A 17,941-nucleotide genomic window follows, 5' to 3' on the forward strand; every position below is an offset into this window, starting at 1 on the left:
TTTGCAAAAACCTATATGGCAATGTTGAAGGCATTTGGAACAAAAATCGAAATGCTTATTTTGGAATGTTATGGTTGCAAAGAATTTAATTGTAATAACATTAATGTTTCCTTATTTGTGTTTTAAGATAACTCCTTGAACCAAACATGTCCATGCCCTTACTGTTTTTGTTATTATCATATTGGGCATATAAGTATTTAGTTATATTGAGAAAGAGTTCGAATCTTTGATAAAACCAACATATACACATCACTCTTAAACATTAATGAAGACACAAGCTAAAAACAGAAGTCCATAAAGGAATTAGCTTCAAAGTAATTTGCTTCTTGACATTGTGATATGTAGATAATATTTCAATTCCATGGGCTAATAGCAGTTAAGTTGGGGTCTTCGTGTTTGTAAAATATGCAGGTTGAGACGGTTCAAAAAAATCAACTAAATCACTGTTAAGCATGAGAAGTATAGTAGTCATCGTTGGCCTCTCACTTGCCTTTTCTTGAACACAATGTAATCCGATACGAATGCATTTCATCACTTCATCGCTTATCTCACTTTGAACTTGAATTGAAGGATCTACGATATTCAATGGTGTTCCCTCCATCCAATTTCTCCGAGCCTACATACATCAAATCAATTCATATAATAAAACTCTTAATTTAGAGGTTACCGACAATTTTCTCAAAGAAAAAGAAAAAATAAAATTCTACTCACCTCGCTTATTAGATGATCTCTTACATTCTCATTATTGCTATCAGTTCGATTATTCTTTCGTCCAGTCACGATCTCCAAAACTAAAACACCAAAGCTAAAGATGTCTAACTTTGATGAAAGATGACCGTGTCTTACGTATTCTGGAGCCATATATCCACTTAAATTTCATACACATTATAAAGAATAAGTTGTAGAAAGACTTCATATTTACATTATAAAAATTAAGAAAACACTTAATTAACTTATATAGTAAATCTAGTACTTACTAAGTACCGATAATTGTACTTGTATCATCATGTGTTCGGTCAGGTGTAAATAATCTTGCAATACCAAAATCCGATATTTTAGCATTCATCTTTACATCTAATAGAATGTTAGAAGCTTTTAGATCTCGATGAACAATATTAATTTGAGAGTCTTCATGAAGATAAACAAGTCCTCGTACAATGCCTTGTATAACGTTGTAGCGTTCGGTCCAATGGAAAGTTTGACGATTAAGAGGATCTTGCATGATATTAATAGGGTTTTAGTAAAATGTCAATAAATAATAAAGACTAAAAAGAAGAAACGTAAAAGAATTTACCGAAAATGAAAGTATGAAGACTTCCATTGTGCAGAAACTCATAAACGAGAAGCTTTTCATTTTGTTTCAAGGAGAAACCTAAAAGCTTAACTAAATTCCGATGGTGAAGCTTAGATAACAAAACCACTTCGTTTCTGAATTCAACATCTCCATGCCTTGAAGCTTGACGCAGCCGTTTCACTGCTACGATTCGTCCATTTGGAAGCTTTCCCTGTTAATGGAAGTTAGAAAAGGAATTCATCACCTGCTAGCTAACTTATAAAACTAAAACCTTTATAAGTAATTACCTTGTAAACAGCTCCAAACCCACCTTCCCCAACTTTATTTTCATCTGAAAATTCATCTGTTGCCATTTTAATGATGTTGAAATCAAACTGCAAAAAACCCCCCATTGTCGTCATTTCTTCCTCTGTTTCACCTGCCCCTTCAAAATATAAGAAAAACACATGAAAAACTTCATTTCCCTGCGCCAAAAGTATATTTAAACTTGCTTAATTAGCTTACGTTTTTTTCCATCGGTTTTCTTTGGCTTAGTTTTTCTCACAAAGATGTAGATGGTGATCATCGGTGTTATAACTACAACAAGAGTAATTGGGAGAGCCACAGCGATGAAAGTTCCATTTTTATTACCTGAAAACGGAGTATATAAGTGTGAAGAGATAAGAAGGGGAGTAATTCTGAGGGAAGTGGAAGCAATAGCGTTACCATGGGTGGTTCGGTTAAGCGGAAGAAAAACAGGGGATAGCGGCGGAGGCGGAGGTGGAGGCAGTGGCAAGGGTGAGCGAGAAAGCGGCGATTCAATGAAGGAATAAATCTCATATCGAAAATTACAACTGGGTCTAAGAACTCTACTCCCCAATTTTCCATCACAGCAGTTTCGGATTATAGGCAGAGCCCCAACCAAGCACTCGTTGCATTGCTGCCGAGATAAATCCGGTGTGCACTGCGCCAAACCATAAATTGTGGGCAAATTTGGAAGAGTTGTGTTCCCCATTGCAAATTTCAAACGGGAATCGCCGTCCGAAGCTGGGCCTATGAGATTCGCAATCAGATTTCTTGCGGCCTTGGTGAACCCTGCCTGATCCGGCGCAGCCACCGAGTTCGACAGACTGACAAACGGTGAAACTTCCATTGAACCGAGGATGGGGCGGTTGGAATAACGTAGCATACAGGTAACGTACCATCCAATGGCTTCGTTCTGGGTCGGACACCGCAAAGGGAGAAGATCTCTGGAGTCGTTGAGGCATCTCCGGCAAGAATCTGCGGAAATGTCCCCTCTGCAGAGTCCAATTACGTATGCTCTATTTTCGGGGATGCCGGAAGAGAGGTTATAGAAGCCATAGTCAATTAGATGATCGGAGGTGAGGGTGGAGAGGAGGTGGTTGAGATTGGCTTTGTAGGCCTCGCCGTCGGTAGTGTGGTTGTTATTGCCTCCATCGACGCATATATAGTGGGCAAATCTGGGCTGAGCAAATGCGAGAGGGTGGTGGATAAGTAGGAAGAAGGACAAACTCAGAGTAATGGAACAAACAAATTCTGAAACAGCCATTGTTATGCTCCACATAACCTTCGAAGGAACTAATCTGGAAGAGAATGGTATCATATAACCGAGCAATCAAATTAGAAAGGTCTTTTGAAAAAAACAACAATGTTTAAACACATATCAGTCAAGCACTCGTTGCACCTAGAGATCAGACCACTAACTTGGAGATGAATATATATTTGATATACTTGACGTAGCTCGACTGATATTCTTGGTCCACGCACCTGTTTATATAAAACTGATACATTTGTCTAATATACATAATATTGACATACTTACAAATGTACTGTTCATAAACTTGATAATAATGCCTTTTTTCACGCTCATACACTTGACTGATTTAATGTTGAAATACTTGATAATAATACAACCGACTGCTGATATATTATCTATAAAGTTAAAAAATCATCCAATTTTCTTTTCATCGCTTGCAACATTGTGTTGACCATATCTCTCATTCACCAACCACTGTATTGTGCACATCATTCAACGCCATTCCGCCTCCCCCACGGCATATCCAGCCTCGGTGGCGGCTTGAATCAACTGCCCAATAAGGCTTCTCTAATATGTTTAAGAAAAAGTAGAGCATAATCATCTCTATATCGAGCTTCCACATATATATACATATACCATTAAACATCATATTTTGCCATTTTTAGCAGTGTGAGAATGAGAAGCAATTCATTGGGCATTTAGCCACAAATTAAAGCAGGGGGAAGGATAAAAAAAAAAAAAAAAAATCCTCAGCCACACAAAGTTAGATTAGAATTTTGTTTCCACAATTCAACAAGCAAACAAAGAACAAAAGAACAATATATTTTATTAATATAGTTTATTCTTATTGAAGTTTAAAGAAGGTATATCATCAAAATTTAGAAAACTAAATTAAAACAAAACTCAAATATAAAAGATAATATTATAATATTTTAAAATTTAGTGACGTTTGTAAAAATAGTAGAAAATTGTATGATAATAGGAGTCAAGTCACTACATTTTCTAAATTAAAAAATAGCAAATTTCAAAGTGGATAATCTCTTATAGATTTATGATAGCTCTATGATATATTTGATTATTTATCATATTTGCAATATATTTATTTTCTAAATTTGTTTTGATCGGAAGCAATTTCCCTGAAATTTAACCACCAACATATAAAATAACTCAAAACATTTAAGAATTAAATGTGTAACATTTTGAAATTTAAAGTCCGAAATCAAATCTAAACCTAAATGTCTGAGAGCCAACATTTAAAATATATATTTTTCAATTCTATCTTTCATTTACAAAAATGCAAAAAATTTGTTAGTACAATAAAAGTTAAAAGTGAAAGCTTTCATCAAATGATGCCCCACAGGGAACATTGTTTGATTTGGTCAGTCATTTGTGACTTTGAAGAAGTGAAGTAAAACAAAATTAAAGTGTTAATCATTTCACTTTTCCTTTGAAGACAAAATGGAAATTGGAAAATAGAAACGTTGCATTTCCACTCTATTTCCTAGAGGTCGTGACGTTTACTCAATGCTGACCAATTGTAACAAATATACACATCAAAATGATATAACACACTAGTCATCTATTAAGAATTGTGTGAGATCCACACAATAAATATTTAATGACGTGTCAAATAATCAATAGAAGTAGTATGTACAATAATAGCATTCTTAGAGATTGAAGGTTTAATATCTCAACATATCTAGTTAATGTATTAATTAAAAACAACTATGTATATTGAATCTAACGTTTCTTTAGAAAATATATATATAGTTTCTTCTTAGTTGTAACCATTTTTTATGACCATCTAAGTATCTAACTATAATTAAATAGCTATATGGTAAGCTCTTCTTTTTATTATAGAGATGAAGTGGATGCAATCATACACGAAAATAATTGAAAAAAAAGGAAGAAAAATATTACTATAGTTTTTTTGGCAAGAGAAAATATCACTATAGTTGACTCAATATGAACTTAAATTAAAAAAAGATGAAGGTTTTATTCGTTAGTTTGAATACCTTTTGTATAAGTAAAAATCTAGTGTATTTTACAACTTTTAAAATGATTTGCTCCTATTGTGTAATAAATCTCATCCAAGTATAAGTTTTTTATTGCATAACAACCTATGATTGATGAAGTATAAACAAATTTTACCCTAATTAATTTTTGATAGACGTGTGTAAAAAATTTCATTAGATTTTAATAGTATATATATTTCATGATAGGAACTAAAATCATTAATTACATGTCGTAAAACATATATAGATTAAATTGTTATTAGTAAAATCTAGAGACTAAAGGGAGTTTGCACAAATTATTATAACTATAGACTATAGATAATAACCAATTCAACATTCTAAATGTTCTCCTAAATTGTTATAGAGTTTTTAAAGATACGAAACTAAATTGTTAAAAGCTTTAGGAGTCATTTGGTTCATAAGAATCCGGGAGTGGGCATATGAATTACCACGTTGTGTTTGCAATAATGCAAGATGCTCTAATTTGAAGAATTTTGAGCAATCCTAAGATGTCCTGAGTTTTAGATGCTCTTTCGCAATGTGAATCTTTGGGATTTCTGACCTCAACTTTTTACTTTTTTAACATTTTTTTTCCATATAAATATATAAATTAAAATTTAATCCTTGATAATTTTAATTTTATAATTTAAATAAATATGTTCTACTATGTAATATACTTTCCTTGATTTATTTTTAAGAAAATACTAAAATTTAAACCTAAATTAATATATACTTTTATAAATATCTTAAACCAAAACATATTATTTTGGTGAGGAAACTGAAAAAATAAAATAATAAAACTATATTAGTTTTTTTAAAAAAATAAAAATAAACACGTAAAGTTGAGCTCAACTTATACTAAATAATTAATTATAAATTAAGTAACAGTCTTGAGACATTCTTGAAACATCATATAAATTGACGTCTTCAAATAAAAGTCCCACAAAATAAACACAAATATCCAAATATTCTCAGATATTATATGAGAAAATTCGTACCAAACAAATATGGTTATCTAAAGATAGCCCAAACATATATTATTTTGGACATCTATAAACATGCTCTTATAGAAAAACTTAAATTGTTTGGAACAAACCAATTAACCTTTAATTTTTGGAAGTATATTTCAAACATCAATGGATGAAATTTAATTCTAAGTTTTGGACGTGGAGTGTTATTTATGTACAGAAAAAATTACCTTACAGTTAAAATATAGATTCATTAGAACATTGATCTAAAATATAGACAACATCTCATATATATCTTTAAGGAAATAGAAAAATGATAACGTTTAGTATTAAAGTTATATTTATAATATATACCAAACTTATTAATGTGTTAAAATCTTAAAATGTCAAAATGAAAATATAGAAAGTCAAAAATGATCGATGATGATGGTAAATAGAAAGAAGTGCTATTTTTTTTTTTTTTTTTATAAATATAGTAAAATAAATAAAAAATATTTATAAAATGTAGCAAAATATCACTATAAATCTACGATGGACTGCGATAAACCAAGATAGATTATTATTTGTGATAGATGTAAATATCTTATTCTATTGTAGTCTATCATATATAGATTGCGTGATATTTTCCTACATTTGTAAATATTTTTAAAATTTTTATCATTTAACATAAATTTTCTAGAAAAAAAATGTTTAGGTTTATAGCTCGTATGATTAATCCTGTTACAAAGTCTTTAATTTGTATGATAAAAAGTAGACAGAAGAAGTCCAACAAAAGAGAGATACAAAGCATTTTTCATTGAAGAGTTGTAACAAAGTTTCACATTTTTAAAAGTGGGAAGAATGTACATAGATTTATTAAAAAAAAACTTACTTTTACATCTTCGCTATTATCTTGTGACAATAAGATAGTCATATTTACAAGTATAAAACTAACGAGGATCTAATTCTGAAATTGAGTACATGTCACTTGGATCATGAGTTGAGTTGTAATCTTTTGATTGTCCAGAGGTTTGGGAGCAGACACGGTTGATATAAAAAGCAGGTTTAGAGGGTGTAGAGAGATTGATGGAACCGCTATTAAGCATGAGAAGTACGGTAGCCATTGTTGGTCTCTTAGCTAAATTTTCTTGAACACACAACAATCCAATATGAATGCATTTGACCATTTCTATTCTTGATTCACCTTTCAAACAAGGATCAATAATATCCAGTGCATTTCCTGATAGCCAATTTCTCCATGCCTGCATGAACAACACTTGGAATGAGCATTCTTGTTCGTTCATCTACTCTAGTGGCAATAAAATTTCTCCAACATAGGAAAAAAAGAAAAAGAACATGAACTTGTGTTTACATAGCTGACAAGAGATTCGGCAATCTCCTCGTTGGTTTGAGCTCGATTATTCTTTTGTCTAGTCACAATTTCCAAAAGTAAAACACCAAAACTAAATACATCTGATTTGACTGAAAAACAACCATCCCATACATACTCCGGAGCCATATATCCACTGCATTCAAAAGCAACACAAACAACTTTAGTTAGTAAGTCCCTCGTCAACGCAAAAAATGTAGCATGTGAGAAAGTTGCTATTAATTAGTACTTACAAAGTACCGATGATTTTTCTTGTATTTCCTTGTGTTTGATCATGTAGAAATAGTTTTGCAGTTCCAAAATCAGAAATTTTAGCATTCATGTTTGCATCTAATAAAATGTTACAAGCTTTCAAATCTCGATGAATAATTCTAAGTTGAGAGTCTTCATGAAGATAAACAAGTCCTCGAACAATGCCTTCTATAATAGAGTATCGAGTTTTCCAATCTAAACTCTCACGCTTAATAGGATCTGCATCAATATTATTTGTATCCAAAATAAGAGATTTTGGAAGATGAAGTAATTAAGTAAAGAAATGAACAGAGAGAAGGGGTTACTAAAGAGGAATTTTTCAAGACTGGAATTCTCCACAAACTCATAAATGAGGAGTCTTTCATTTTGTTTGAAGCAGAAACCCAAGAGTTGAACTAAATTCCGATGTTGAAGCTTAGCCACCAACATGATTTCGTTCTTAAATTCCTCATCTCCTTGCCTTGAGCCTTGAAATAGTCGTTTCACAGCTATACTTTGTCCATTGGGAAGCTGACCCTATTCATTTGTTGCATCAAATTGGGTCTTCAAATTAGTTTACAATGCATTATCATATATATTCAAATTGTTGTTAAAACTTGTGATTAATTACCTTATAAACAGCTCCAAACCCACCTCTCCCAAGTTGATTTGCATCGGAGAATCCATCTGTAGCGATTCTAATGGTGTCAAAATCGAACTGCAAAGATTCTACATTTTCAATTTTATCTTCAGCCAAATCTGTGGGTCGTCAAAGGTTAAAGAGTTAAAACACACAAATGACACAACGATAAATCCTGTAAATGCATAAATGATGATGCGCAAAAGGAGTTTTTTCTTTTAATCTTTACATTCACGTGAATTTCTTCCTTGCTTTCTTGTCCTTAAGATGATAATTATGATGATTAGGAGCTCAGCAACTACACCAACCACATTAATAGGCACAAAAATGAAGACGAGTACGCGAGAAAAGGAATCTCCTGGGGAAAAGAAAACTTAATATTACAAAAACATGGATTCTATCTAAAAACTGATTAAGCCAAAAATTGAGATATGATTAAAAAACCTTGTGGAGAAGAAGCAGAAATAGTTGTATTTGAGGGAAGAGGAGGCGGCGTTGAAGCCGGCTGATTCTGAAAGAAGGGATCGATATCAAACCGAAGAGTACAACTTGGTCTTTCAATTCTCCCTCCTATCTTCCCATCACAATTTTCTCGAATTTGCGCAATAGCACCGAGGAGACAGTCAGTACAATCATGGGCAGTCATATCAGGAGTACATTGCACAGCCCCATAAATGGGTGGAGAATTCGGTATTGTAACACTTCCAATGGCAAACTTCAAACGAGAATCACCTAATGCAGCTTCAGCAGTGAGACGTTGAAGCAAATTGGTGACTGCCTGAGTAAAGCGAAGTGGGTCTGAAGAATTAAAGGAATTAGTCAAATAGAAACCAGGGGAAAGCTCCATGAGGCCGAAGAAGGAGCGGTCGGAGTAACGAAACATACAGTGTTCATACCATCCGATAGCCTCGATTTGAGAGGGACAGTTTTTGGGGAGAAGGGTTATGGAGTTGTTGAGGCAGGTTTGGCAAGCGAGTGGGGTAATGTCTCCTCTGCATAGCCCCATTGCATAAGCTTTGTGGTGATGGCCGTAAGAGAAGTTGTAGAAGCCATAGTCAATTTGATGGATGGTGAAGGTGGAGAGGAGGTGGTCTAAATTAGCTTGGTAGGAACTGTTAGTGATGTATTTTCCTTGATCATATACACATTCATGAAATATGAAATCTTGTGGCTCACCAGTCGCCATGCGCTTCCAAATAATGAGAATGGCTATCAATAATATGAATGTAGACCAAACCATCCCTGATTTCAGCTTTCCAACATACATACAACACTCCTTCCCAATTGCTGTGTTTTCTTTGGCTTTAAACTCACACCCAATCAAAGTAATAACCATTAAAACTTCTTTTTAATAGAAAAAAGGTCAATGTCAAGTTTTTTCTTTTTCTTTCTATGAAGTGTATAAGTCTAAGGTCATGTAAACCTACTTTTCTATTTGTATGTAAGAAATAAAATAGAAAAAGTTGTCTAATACTCAATATCATCCTACATTTTCACAATGCATACATTTTTCTGAATTGAACGAGACTTTATTTTAAAAATGTTTTGAATATGTTATTTGGTGTTTCGATCCATCAAATACAAAGTCTTATTGAGGGTTCGAGGGTAATGCTCCTAAAATTATTTATGTGTTTGATGTCATCTTTACGCGTTGTTTGCAATTTTGACTTTAAGTTAATTTAAAAAGTGCACCGTTTACCTTAGAGGTGCCTCCGATAAGTTTTATGAATTTTATTTCTAACAATAAACTGCTTTCCTCTGCTGTGGACATGACTAACATAATGAAATACTGTTAGTACTAAAAATGAGCTACTTTTTCTGTTTAATTCAAGCTATAGTTCTAGTATTTTACACGTTTATTCAATAAATCCAATGATTTTGTAGATATTGGACAACTAAGAGGTAGAGTTTGACCATTGGAGCTGAACAAAATAAAAACAAATGAACAGAGCTCCGAAGCATCAATCTAAAAGAGAAGAGGAAAGGACAAATTTTCCCTTAGGCTCAGTAGCGACGGCACACCTAACACATTTTTCAGTAGCCTCACATTTGGTGTAGTGTTGCGACACTCCGAATATTGACGAAAATGAGAAGGATCCCGCACAGGTTGTCGAACATGCATGGACTGTCATAACGCAATCAAAATTAGATTTTTCTAAAAAAAGAAAAAGTTGAATAATGCATAAGAAAACCTCAAAGCCTCAATCAAATATATAACAAACTTTTGAGTAGAAAAAAAGAAAGGTTAGAAAGTCAAAAGGTACAAGGACAGCAGCATCATTATATTAGACATTAGGGGGACAAAAAAATATGGCTTTGCTTTGCTTAATTAGTGGTTTAATGAATTACTTTTTCCAAAAGAAAAAAGAAAAACCGTGAAAAAGGATAATTGCTTTGATAGGAAGTGGTTTCTTCTTTGAAGTCGTGTGTGACTTTTAAAAAGTCTAGTAACCACTGCTTACTGCTTAGTCAAGAAAAAAAAGTTTTATACTATTTTCTAACATTATTTATTTATAAAAAATTGCACCCTATCACAAAATTTTTTTGTAAAAGCAGTCCACGAATAATTAGATATACAAAAGAGCTATCCTTTTTAAAAATTGTTACCTTTGTAGTTTAGAAAATATATTAACATGAGTTTTATTATCATAATTTTTTTTTTGCTATTTTTGCAAACGTCTCTTTATTTATTATATGAAAATATTAAGGACAAAATTTTATGAAATTTTTGATAAAAATATCGATTTAAAATTATAAACACAAAAAGTTAAAAAATAAACTTAAATTAGTAAATAAATATTTAATTATTTTCAAATAAGTAAATATTTCTACTATTTATATAATATTTATATTAGTGATTTTTTTATACTTTTTTTTGAAATTTTCTACTATATAATGGAAATATCTATATCATATCAATATCAAAACTATGTAAACGTGGAAATATCTACGGAAATAGTAGCATGTAGATAAAAATTTAAAATACTATGGACTTAAATTTCCTAAGCCCTTGAGATTTAAGCGTCATGTAATGATTTTGAAATGATTAAAATTATTTCGATATTTTCAGAATCACTCTAGAACACATTTTTAATAATTTAAAATCAAGTTTAGTGATAGAAAATTGAAAAGATTAATATTTAAATATTAGATTGAATTTGAGTGATTAAAAACGTATTTTAGAATGGTTTTGAACATGCTAAATGTGGTTTTAATGATTCAAAATCACTCTCGATCATATGGTGGGAAAGAAGAGGAAAACACGAATTATAAATTAATTATGATAAAAGTTTAGAACCTGAACACATTTTTTTTTAAAAAAAATTACATAGTCTAGAATTAGATGCAACTGTATTATGATTTTGTTGATATTCTGATATTGGAAAAATTAAGGAATTTCACAATGATAGATGAGCTACTGATCCTCTATTACAAATTTGTTTTGAGATAGATCTCCGAATATTAAATGGGCATTTAATTTGGTCCAAAAAAAATTGAAATTCTAACACATTGTAATCTACTTATAATTAGATAATATAATATTGAATTTACCTCTGCCTATCCATTTAAATTTTAAAATCAATGGTGGCTTAATGATATCAGATAACATATATACGATCGAGATAAGGAATATAACATTCATAACTATAAGATATACATGGGATAAAGTAAAACTAAAGGAGGATATAATTCGATAATTGACAAGTCATTTGGAACACATGAGTTGAACTGTGTAGTCTTCAAACTGTCTATACATTGGAGAGCAAGAAGTATTGATGAAAAATGCTGGTTGGGAGGGCCTTGGGAGTGGATTTTTTTTTAATGCACAGCAATCCCAACAGGAATGCATCTAGGCCATTTCAATTCTTGAATCACTTTTCAAATAAGAGTCAATAACATCTAGTTCATTTCCTGATCGCCAATTTCTCCATATACCTACAATTAGTACAACAGTTATAATGAGCAATCATATTCATCTAGTATAATGATACTAAAATTGAACATGAACTTTGTACATGCATACGTAGCTAACAAGAGTTTCTACAGTGAAATTTCAGGAATGAATGGAAAAGAAAAGGAGTGGGATTTGAAAGTGGTGAGGTGCTGATCTCATGAGGCATTGAAAACCAAATCACATTGAAAAATTTGGGATCATGTCACGACTTTTTTTTCTTATTTATTTTTAGTACAACATCACTCACTAACTATATGCTCTACATATCTTGCAAACCATAGTGAAGGGCTGATAATATACAGATCATCTTTCAACATTAATGAAAATAGAAGTTTCTATAGAAAAGATTTAAGCTTCAGGCTTATTCAATTTCTACGTACCACTGTGATATGTGGATAATCTTTGGCTAAGAGCAATTTTGTTGGGTACTTGCATTCATAAAGAAAGATGGCTGGGAAGGTTTAAGAAAATCAGTTAAGTCACCGTTGACCATAAGAAGTACAGTAGTCATTTTTGGCCTTTCGTCAACCTTTTCTTGAATGCATAGTAACCCGACATGAATGATTCTTGTCACTTCATTTTCTACTTCCTTTTGTATCTCAATAGAAGGATCTACAATATTCAATGGTGTTCCCTCCCTCCAATTTCTCCAGGCCTACATATAACAATTCAATTCATATTGGTGCAACTTCTAATTAAGAGGTCATGTCATTTTTCTTCGAAGGAAAAGAACATTATACTTACATAGCTTATAAGAGGGTCTTCTATGTTCTCAATGTTGTTGCAAGTTCGGTTATTTCTTTGTCCGGTCACAATCTCTAAAACTAAAACACCGAAGCTAAAAACGTCTGACTTTGAGGAAAGATGTCCATGCCTTGCGTATTCGGGAGCCATATACCCCCTTAAATTCAATAAATAATGTCAAGAGTTAGTAGTAGTAGAAGACATATATATATATATATATATATATATCCAAATTAACAAACAATTGTTTACTTATATAATACATAAAGTACTTACGAAGTGCCCTTGATCGTACTTGTATCACCTTGTGTTTGTTCGGATGCAAATAGCTTTGCAATACCAAAATCTGAAATTTTAGCATTCATCTCTATATCTAATAAAATGTTGCTGGCTTTTAGGTTTCGATGAATAATTTTGATTCGAGAATCTTCATGAAGATAAGTAAGTCCTCGAGTAATGCCTCTTATAATTTTGTACCGAGTTGCCCAATCTAAACTTTGACGCTTGAGTGGATCTGCGTGTAAAAAAATGAGTTGTTGGAAATTAAAAAAAGGGGTCCAACTTGAACAGAAGAAACCCAAACAAGCAAATAGAAAGAAAGAAGAATGATATTACCGAAAATGAAATTGTGAAGGCTTCCATTGTGCAAAAACTCATAAACGAGAACCTTTTCATTTTCTTTGAAGGAGAAACCCAAAAGCTTAACCAAATTCCGATGGTGAAGCTTAGAAACCAAAACGAGTTCGTTCTTAAACTCAACATCTCCCTGTCCTGAAGCTTGAGACAGCCTTTTCACCGCTACGATTCGTCCGTTTGGAAGCTTCCCCTGTTCGTGGAATCATACACAAAGATTGAGAAAAAGAAAAGAAAAGAATTCATCACCTGCTAATTTACAAAACTACAACCTTTATGATTAATTACCTTATAAACTGCTCCAAGCCCACCTTCCCCAAGTTTATTTTCATCTGAAAATTCGTCTGTTGCCTTTCTAATGGTGTTGAAATTGAACTGTACGAATCCCATCGTCATCATATCTTCCTCGGTTGGATCTATCATTTCAAAACATAAGATAAATGGAACGGAACTGGAAACCCATTTGGAATGAGTTTTTAAACACTCTGTTTTACCCTGCTGTGATTGGTTCAATTGAAAAGGAAATCTAATTTAATTAGCTTACATTCTTCTTCATCGATCTTTGAGCTACTTTTTCTCACACCTAAGTACACGGTGATCGTCAGTAGTAAAACTACAACAAAAGCCATTGGCACAATCACAGCCATGAAAGTTCCGGAGAGTTTTCTTTTATTTCCTGAAAAACAGAGTATAGCAGTTACAAGGCAAACAAGGAAGAAGGGAGGAATTCAAATTAATGGGAGGTTGAAGTAGTAGAGTTACCGTGGTGGGTAGTTTCGTTAAGCAGAGGAGGTACAGGGGAAGGCGACGGCGGCTGCAACGGCTGCGATTGAATGATAGGGTAATTTCCATATCGAAAAAGACAACTGGGTGTAAGAACTCTGCCCCAAAGGGTTCCGACACAGCAGTCTTGGATTATTGCCAGAGCCTCAGTCAAGCACTCGTTGCACTGCCGTTGGGACAAATCTGGGGTGCACTGCGCAAAAGCATAAATTGTGGGCAAATCCGGAAGAGTTGTGTTCCCTGTAGAAAATTTCACATGGGAATCGCCGGCGGAGGCCTTGGTGATGAGACTTGCAATCAGCTTCGTAGCGGCCTGAGTGAAACGTTCCGGATCCGACGCATTGAAGGGATACCCCGTAGGAATAGTGGGTGAAAGTTCCATGGAGCCGAGGATGGGGCGGTCGGAGTAACGGAGCATGCAATCTTGGTACCATCCAATGGCTTCCTTTTGGGTCGGACATCGCACAGGGAGAAGATCTCTGGAGTCGTTGAGGCATTTCCGGCAAGTGTCAGGCGAAATGTCCCCTCTGCAGAGCCCAATCAAGTTTGCTCTGTTTTCGCCGGCGCCGTAGGAGAAGTTGTAGAAGCCATAGTCGATATGATGGTCGGTGGTGAGGGTGGTGAGGAGGTGGTTCAGATTGGCTTTGTAGGCAGCGAGGTCTGTTGTGCGGTTGTTTTTGGTATCGTCCACGCATCTATAGCTCGACAGTCTGGGCTGAGCAAATGCGAGAGGAGGATGGTTAACTAGTGCCAACACCAACAAACTCAGAGTAATGGAACAAACAAATGTTGTAGCAGCCATTGTTGCTCCTCAAAACCTTCGAATTGTGAGGCTATGCCATTTTTATCACAACAAGTGGAAGATATAAATGCAAGAAAAAATGACAGCAATCTAATTAATTTTTGAAAGTTTTCTTATTAACATATTGAAAGTTTAAAAATCTATTAAATACTTTCAAAATGAATTTAGGTTAATTGTTATGACATTGATAGACACCGAAAGATAGAAACTGTTAGAAATCTCTCGGTGTCAATCATTTGCTATATTTGAAAATATTTTTTAAATAAACTAAAAAGTTGGTGTAAGAACGAATCCAAAACTCAAAATTCAGAAACTAAACTTATAATTCCATGATTTCTTTTAAAGCACAATAACCTTTAATTTCATTGAAACTACCAAGGGCGGATTTATTATGGGGTCAGGGGCACGTGTCCCCCTCACATTATCCATTTTTATATTTTAATATTAGTTTTGAAACGTTAGATTAAAATATATATTAAATAAAGATTTACTATAATTAAAATCTAGTTCTATTGTATTGGTTGTGGTACTATACATTGTAATCTTGATGTTGAAAGTTCAAGGCCTAATTTTATCTCAAATACCAAATGAAACGTCAAGATATGTTTTTAACATTTTTTAGTGTGTTTATTATATAGTGTTCAGTATCGTGTATAAAATTTATGGATCTGTCATTGAATAATACTAATAAGAAAAATCAATTTTTCCTCGAAAATTTGAGATATTTTTTTAAAGATTAGTTATGTTAGCTCAATTCAAGTTTATTACATAAGAAGTATAGTTTCACAAGCTAATGCGTTTATTTTAACCTCATTCGCATGTTTTTTTCATTAAATTTTCACAATATTTCACTTCAAAATTGAATTAACCAGGTATCATTTAGTAACTATTTCGTTCTTTTTGTTTTTATTTTTTAAAATTAAGTCTATTTACTTTTCATGTCTTACACTTATTTGCGTATTTTTCAAATAGAATAGTTGAATTCTTAGTTAAAATAAATGATGGTTAAAAATCGTCAATAAAAATCTAGCTAAGCTACACATTATTAAAGTTTCATCGATTAAACATAACAATTCACATCAAATTTTCTGAAATTTTATCCACCTCGATATTTACATAACATCCGATCATGATATTTATTAGTATAAGTTGAAGCGAAAGATTTGAACTTGAAATTTCTTAGTTGTTAGTTTATTTTATTTTGAATGTTGAATAGGACCAACAAAATGTACATCTTCATTAGTAATGAAAAAGATAGGTTTTCCTAAGAACTTAAGAGAGGAAAAAGAAGTCTTTTCATTGAATGTATATTCCCTATAAAACGTTACTTTTTGTTTTTGTTTTTTAATAGAATAGTGCTTTCATTTTCTTAGTCGTTGTTGACTTTAGAAAACCTTTCTAAAATTTCTCTCTCTTTTTTCATTTGTATAAAAAGCTAAAATTCTTTGGAGACCAATTCTTACATAAACTATTATTAATAATTATTATTACTATCGATTTTAAAATTTGAGAATATTCTCAAACAATCGAAAATTAATTTAGTGTTTGATTTTAGGTTTGTCAAATGAAATGAGGTACCTTGTGTAAAGGTATTTTCAAATATAGGAAAATAAAATAAAATATAGTAAATTTTTATATTATATGAATAATAGATATCGATAAACTTTCATTGTTGATATTGATAAAACTGGTATAAGCCTGTTAGCGTTTATCATTAATAGAATCTAAAATTCTGCTATATTCTATAAATAGTTTCATTTTTTTTTTTTATTCTTAACAAATTTTCTTTTATATAATGGAACTTTATTTGAAAGGATTAAAAATAAGTTGTGGATTTATTTTAAATACAATAAAAATTATTTTAACTCCTAGTATGGATAAAAAAAACTATTCCCAAAATAGAGCAAAAATCTTGAATGAGTTTTAAAATTTTTAAACAGTTTTAATATTTTGCTATTTTTTAAACTGTCCATTTTCATAGCACTTCAGACAGACATTTAATATCCTTGTTTGTTTCACATAATTTCATTTTTTAAATTTAAAATATTATTATTAAGAGAATTTTAAAATCCATTGGACATGAGTTTTTTAATACATTAGAAAGTTTTTTTACATAAAAAAACAAACTAGAAATTAATTACGTACGAAATTAGGTACAACAACCAACTATCTTCATGAATATCCATGAAGAAATGGAATCATGTGGTCTAAGATAAAGAAATTAAAAGAAACGTTTCGTTGAATTTGAAGTCGTTGGAGACTTAAAATGATCAAAAGAAATTATCATATTTTCCAATTGGTCTTCGTATGCCCCGTAGGAAACGTTGCTTTAGACAACGATGGTTTCTTTTTCTAAGTCGTCGGGAGAGTTTGAAATTAAGTGTACTGTTAAAAAGAGAGTATTATCTTTTTGTGGATCTATGGACCCTTTGAAGACGAAGACCAGTTGGAAGTTCAAACCAAACATTTATTTCATTTGCAACTTCCTGCCCATTCTTCTAACCAAACTTATGGGTTAGAATGCACAAAACACACATTTGAAAGCGATTTAATGTTGTTTTAGAGTCACAGCCCCACCAAGTTGAGTTAAATGTATCGGAGTTCGAAAATTTATGTTAAGCTCAGAGACGTAGAATTATAAAATAGAGTTTTTCGATAAATATGAAAATATGAAATTAATTATTCAATATGAAAAATCGTAGATGAGTGCTTTAACACCAACTTATTGAAGTTGACAACTCACCACCACGACTTCACATAAAATCAAGAAATTTTAATAAAATAATAAAAAATATATATATTTTACTAGTTATTTACTAGTTACATACATTTTACTTTATTTCACATATAGGTTGACTCCCCGTACAACTTGATATCAAATATCTCTCTTCCCCTAGTATTATTATCTTGTAACAATAGCATGACATAATTTAAGGTAAAACTAACGAGGATATAACTCAATAATTGATA

At 32.2% G+C, this 17,941-nt stretch overlaps 3 protein-coding genes across 7 annotated transcripts; all 3 read right to left on the bottom strand.

Annotated features, from left to right (window-relative positions):
- Positions 1-135: 135 nt before the first annotated feature.
- Positions 136-3,497, bottom strand: LOC127144289 (cysteine-rich receptor-like protein kinase 29). Of its 5 annotated transcripts, none has more exons than XM_051080025.1 (8): positions 2,999-3,497; positions 2,000-2,877; positions 1,799-1,924; positions 1,582-1,712; positions 1,295-1,505; positions 978-1,215; positions 712-868; positions 136-616 (listed from the first exon to the last, which is right to left on the bottom strand). In XM_051080025.1, the coding sequence occupies exons 1-8, from the start codon at positions 3,097-3,099 to the stop codon at positions 377-379; spliced, it is 2,082 nt and encodes a 693-aa protein (XP_050935982.1). In that variant the 5' UTR covers positions 3,100-3,497; the 3' UTR covers positions 136-376. The 5 variants fall into 5 exon arrangements, with proteins under 5 accessions (XP_050935982.1, XP_050935981.1, XP_050935983.1 ...); XM_051080024.1 differs by having other exon boundaries at positions 1,582-1,718; XM_051080026.1 differs by having other exon boundaries at positions 1,582-1,718; positions 2,979-3,497.
- Positions 3,498-6,594: 3,097 nt separating this feature from the next.
- LOC103489206 (cysteine-rich receptor-like protein kinase 44) lies at positions 6,595-9,309 on the bottom strand. The gene is made up of 7 exons (XM_017043408.2): positions 8,499-9,309; positions 8,284-8,412; positions 8,046-8,173; positions 7,741-7,951; positions 7,417-7,654; positions 7,166-7,319; positions 6,595-7,055 (listed from the first exon to the last, which is right to left on the bottom strand). The coding sequence occupies exons 1-7, from the start codon at positions 9,292-9,294 to the stop codon at positions 6,744-6,746; spliced, it is 1,968 nt and encodes a 655-aa protein (XP_016898897.2). The 5' UTR covers positions 9,295-9,309; the 3' UTR covers positions 6,595-6,743.
- A 2,358-nt stretch (positions 9,310-11,667) lies between these two features.
- Positions 11,668-15,289, bottom strand: LOC127144290 (cysteine-rich receptor-like protein kinase 44). Its single transcript, XM_051080029.1, has 8 exons — positions 14,149-15,289; positions 13,931-14,062; positions 13,675-13,802; positions 13,369-13,579; positions 13,030-13,267; positions 12,754-12,910; positions 12,390-12,664; positions 11,668-11,990 (listed from the first exon to the last, which is right to left on the bottom strand). The coding sequence occupies exons 1-7, from the start codon at positions 14,969-14,971 to the stop codon at positions 12,416-12,418; spliced, it is 1,938 nt and encodes a 645-aa protein (XP_050935986.1). The 5' UTR covers positions 14,972-15,289; the 3' UTR covers positions 11,668-11,990; positions 12,390-12,415.
- Positions 15,290-17,941: the final 2,652 nt, after the last annotated feature.

The sequence above is a fragment of the Cucumis melo genome, chromosome 12 (assembly GCF_025177605.1).
Source record: "Cucumis melo cultivar AY chromosome 12, USDA_Cmelo_AY_1.0, whole genome shotgun sequence".
NCBI lineage: Eukaryota > Viridiplantae > Streptophyta > Magnoliopsida > Cucurbitales > Cucurbitaceae > Cucumis > Cucumis melo.

Excerpts from the sequence above, each read along its gene's own strand:
- LOC103489206 (XM_017043408.2), bottom strand. The coding sequence starts at position 9,294 with ATGGTTTGGTCTACATTCATATTATTGATAGCCATTCTCATTATTTGG. Across the intron at positions 7,952-8,045 it reads GGTTTGGAGCTGTTTATAAG|GGTCAGCTTCCCAATGGACA; the intron begins GTAATTAATCAC and ends ACAAATGAATAG. Across the intron at positions 7,655-7,740 it reads TCTTGAAAAATTCCTCTTTA|ATCCTATTAAGCGTGAGAGT; the intron begins GTAACCCCTTCT and ends ATATTGATGCAG.
- LOC127144289 (XM_051080024.1), bottom strand. The coding sequence starts at position 3,099 with ATGTATATTAGACAAATGTATCAGTTTTATATAAACAGGTGCGTGGAC. Across the intron at positions 2,878-2,998 it reads AAATATATATTCATCTCCAA|ATTAGTTCCTTCGAAGGTTA; the intron begins GTTAGTGGTCTG and ends ATTCTCTTCCAG. Across the intron at positions 1,216-1,294 it reads TCTTCATACTTTCATTTTCG|ATCCTCTTAATCGTCAAACT; the intron begins GTAAATTCTTTT and ends ATATCATGCAAG.
- LOC127144290 (XM_051080029.1), bottom strand. The coding sequence starts at position 14,971 with ATGGCTGCTACAACATTTGTTTGTTCCATTACTCTGAGTTTGTTGGTG. Across the intron at positions 14,063-14,148 it reads TAACGAAACTACCCACCACG|GAAATAAAAGAAAACTCTCC; the intron begins GTAACTCTACTA and ends TCTGTTTTTCAG. Across the intron at positions 12,665-12,753 it reads AAGACCCTCTTATAAGCTAT|GCCTGGAGAAATTGGAGGGA; the intron begins GTAAGTATAATG and ends TGTTATATGTAG.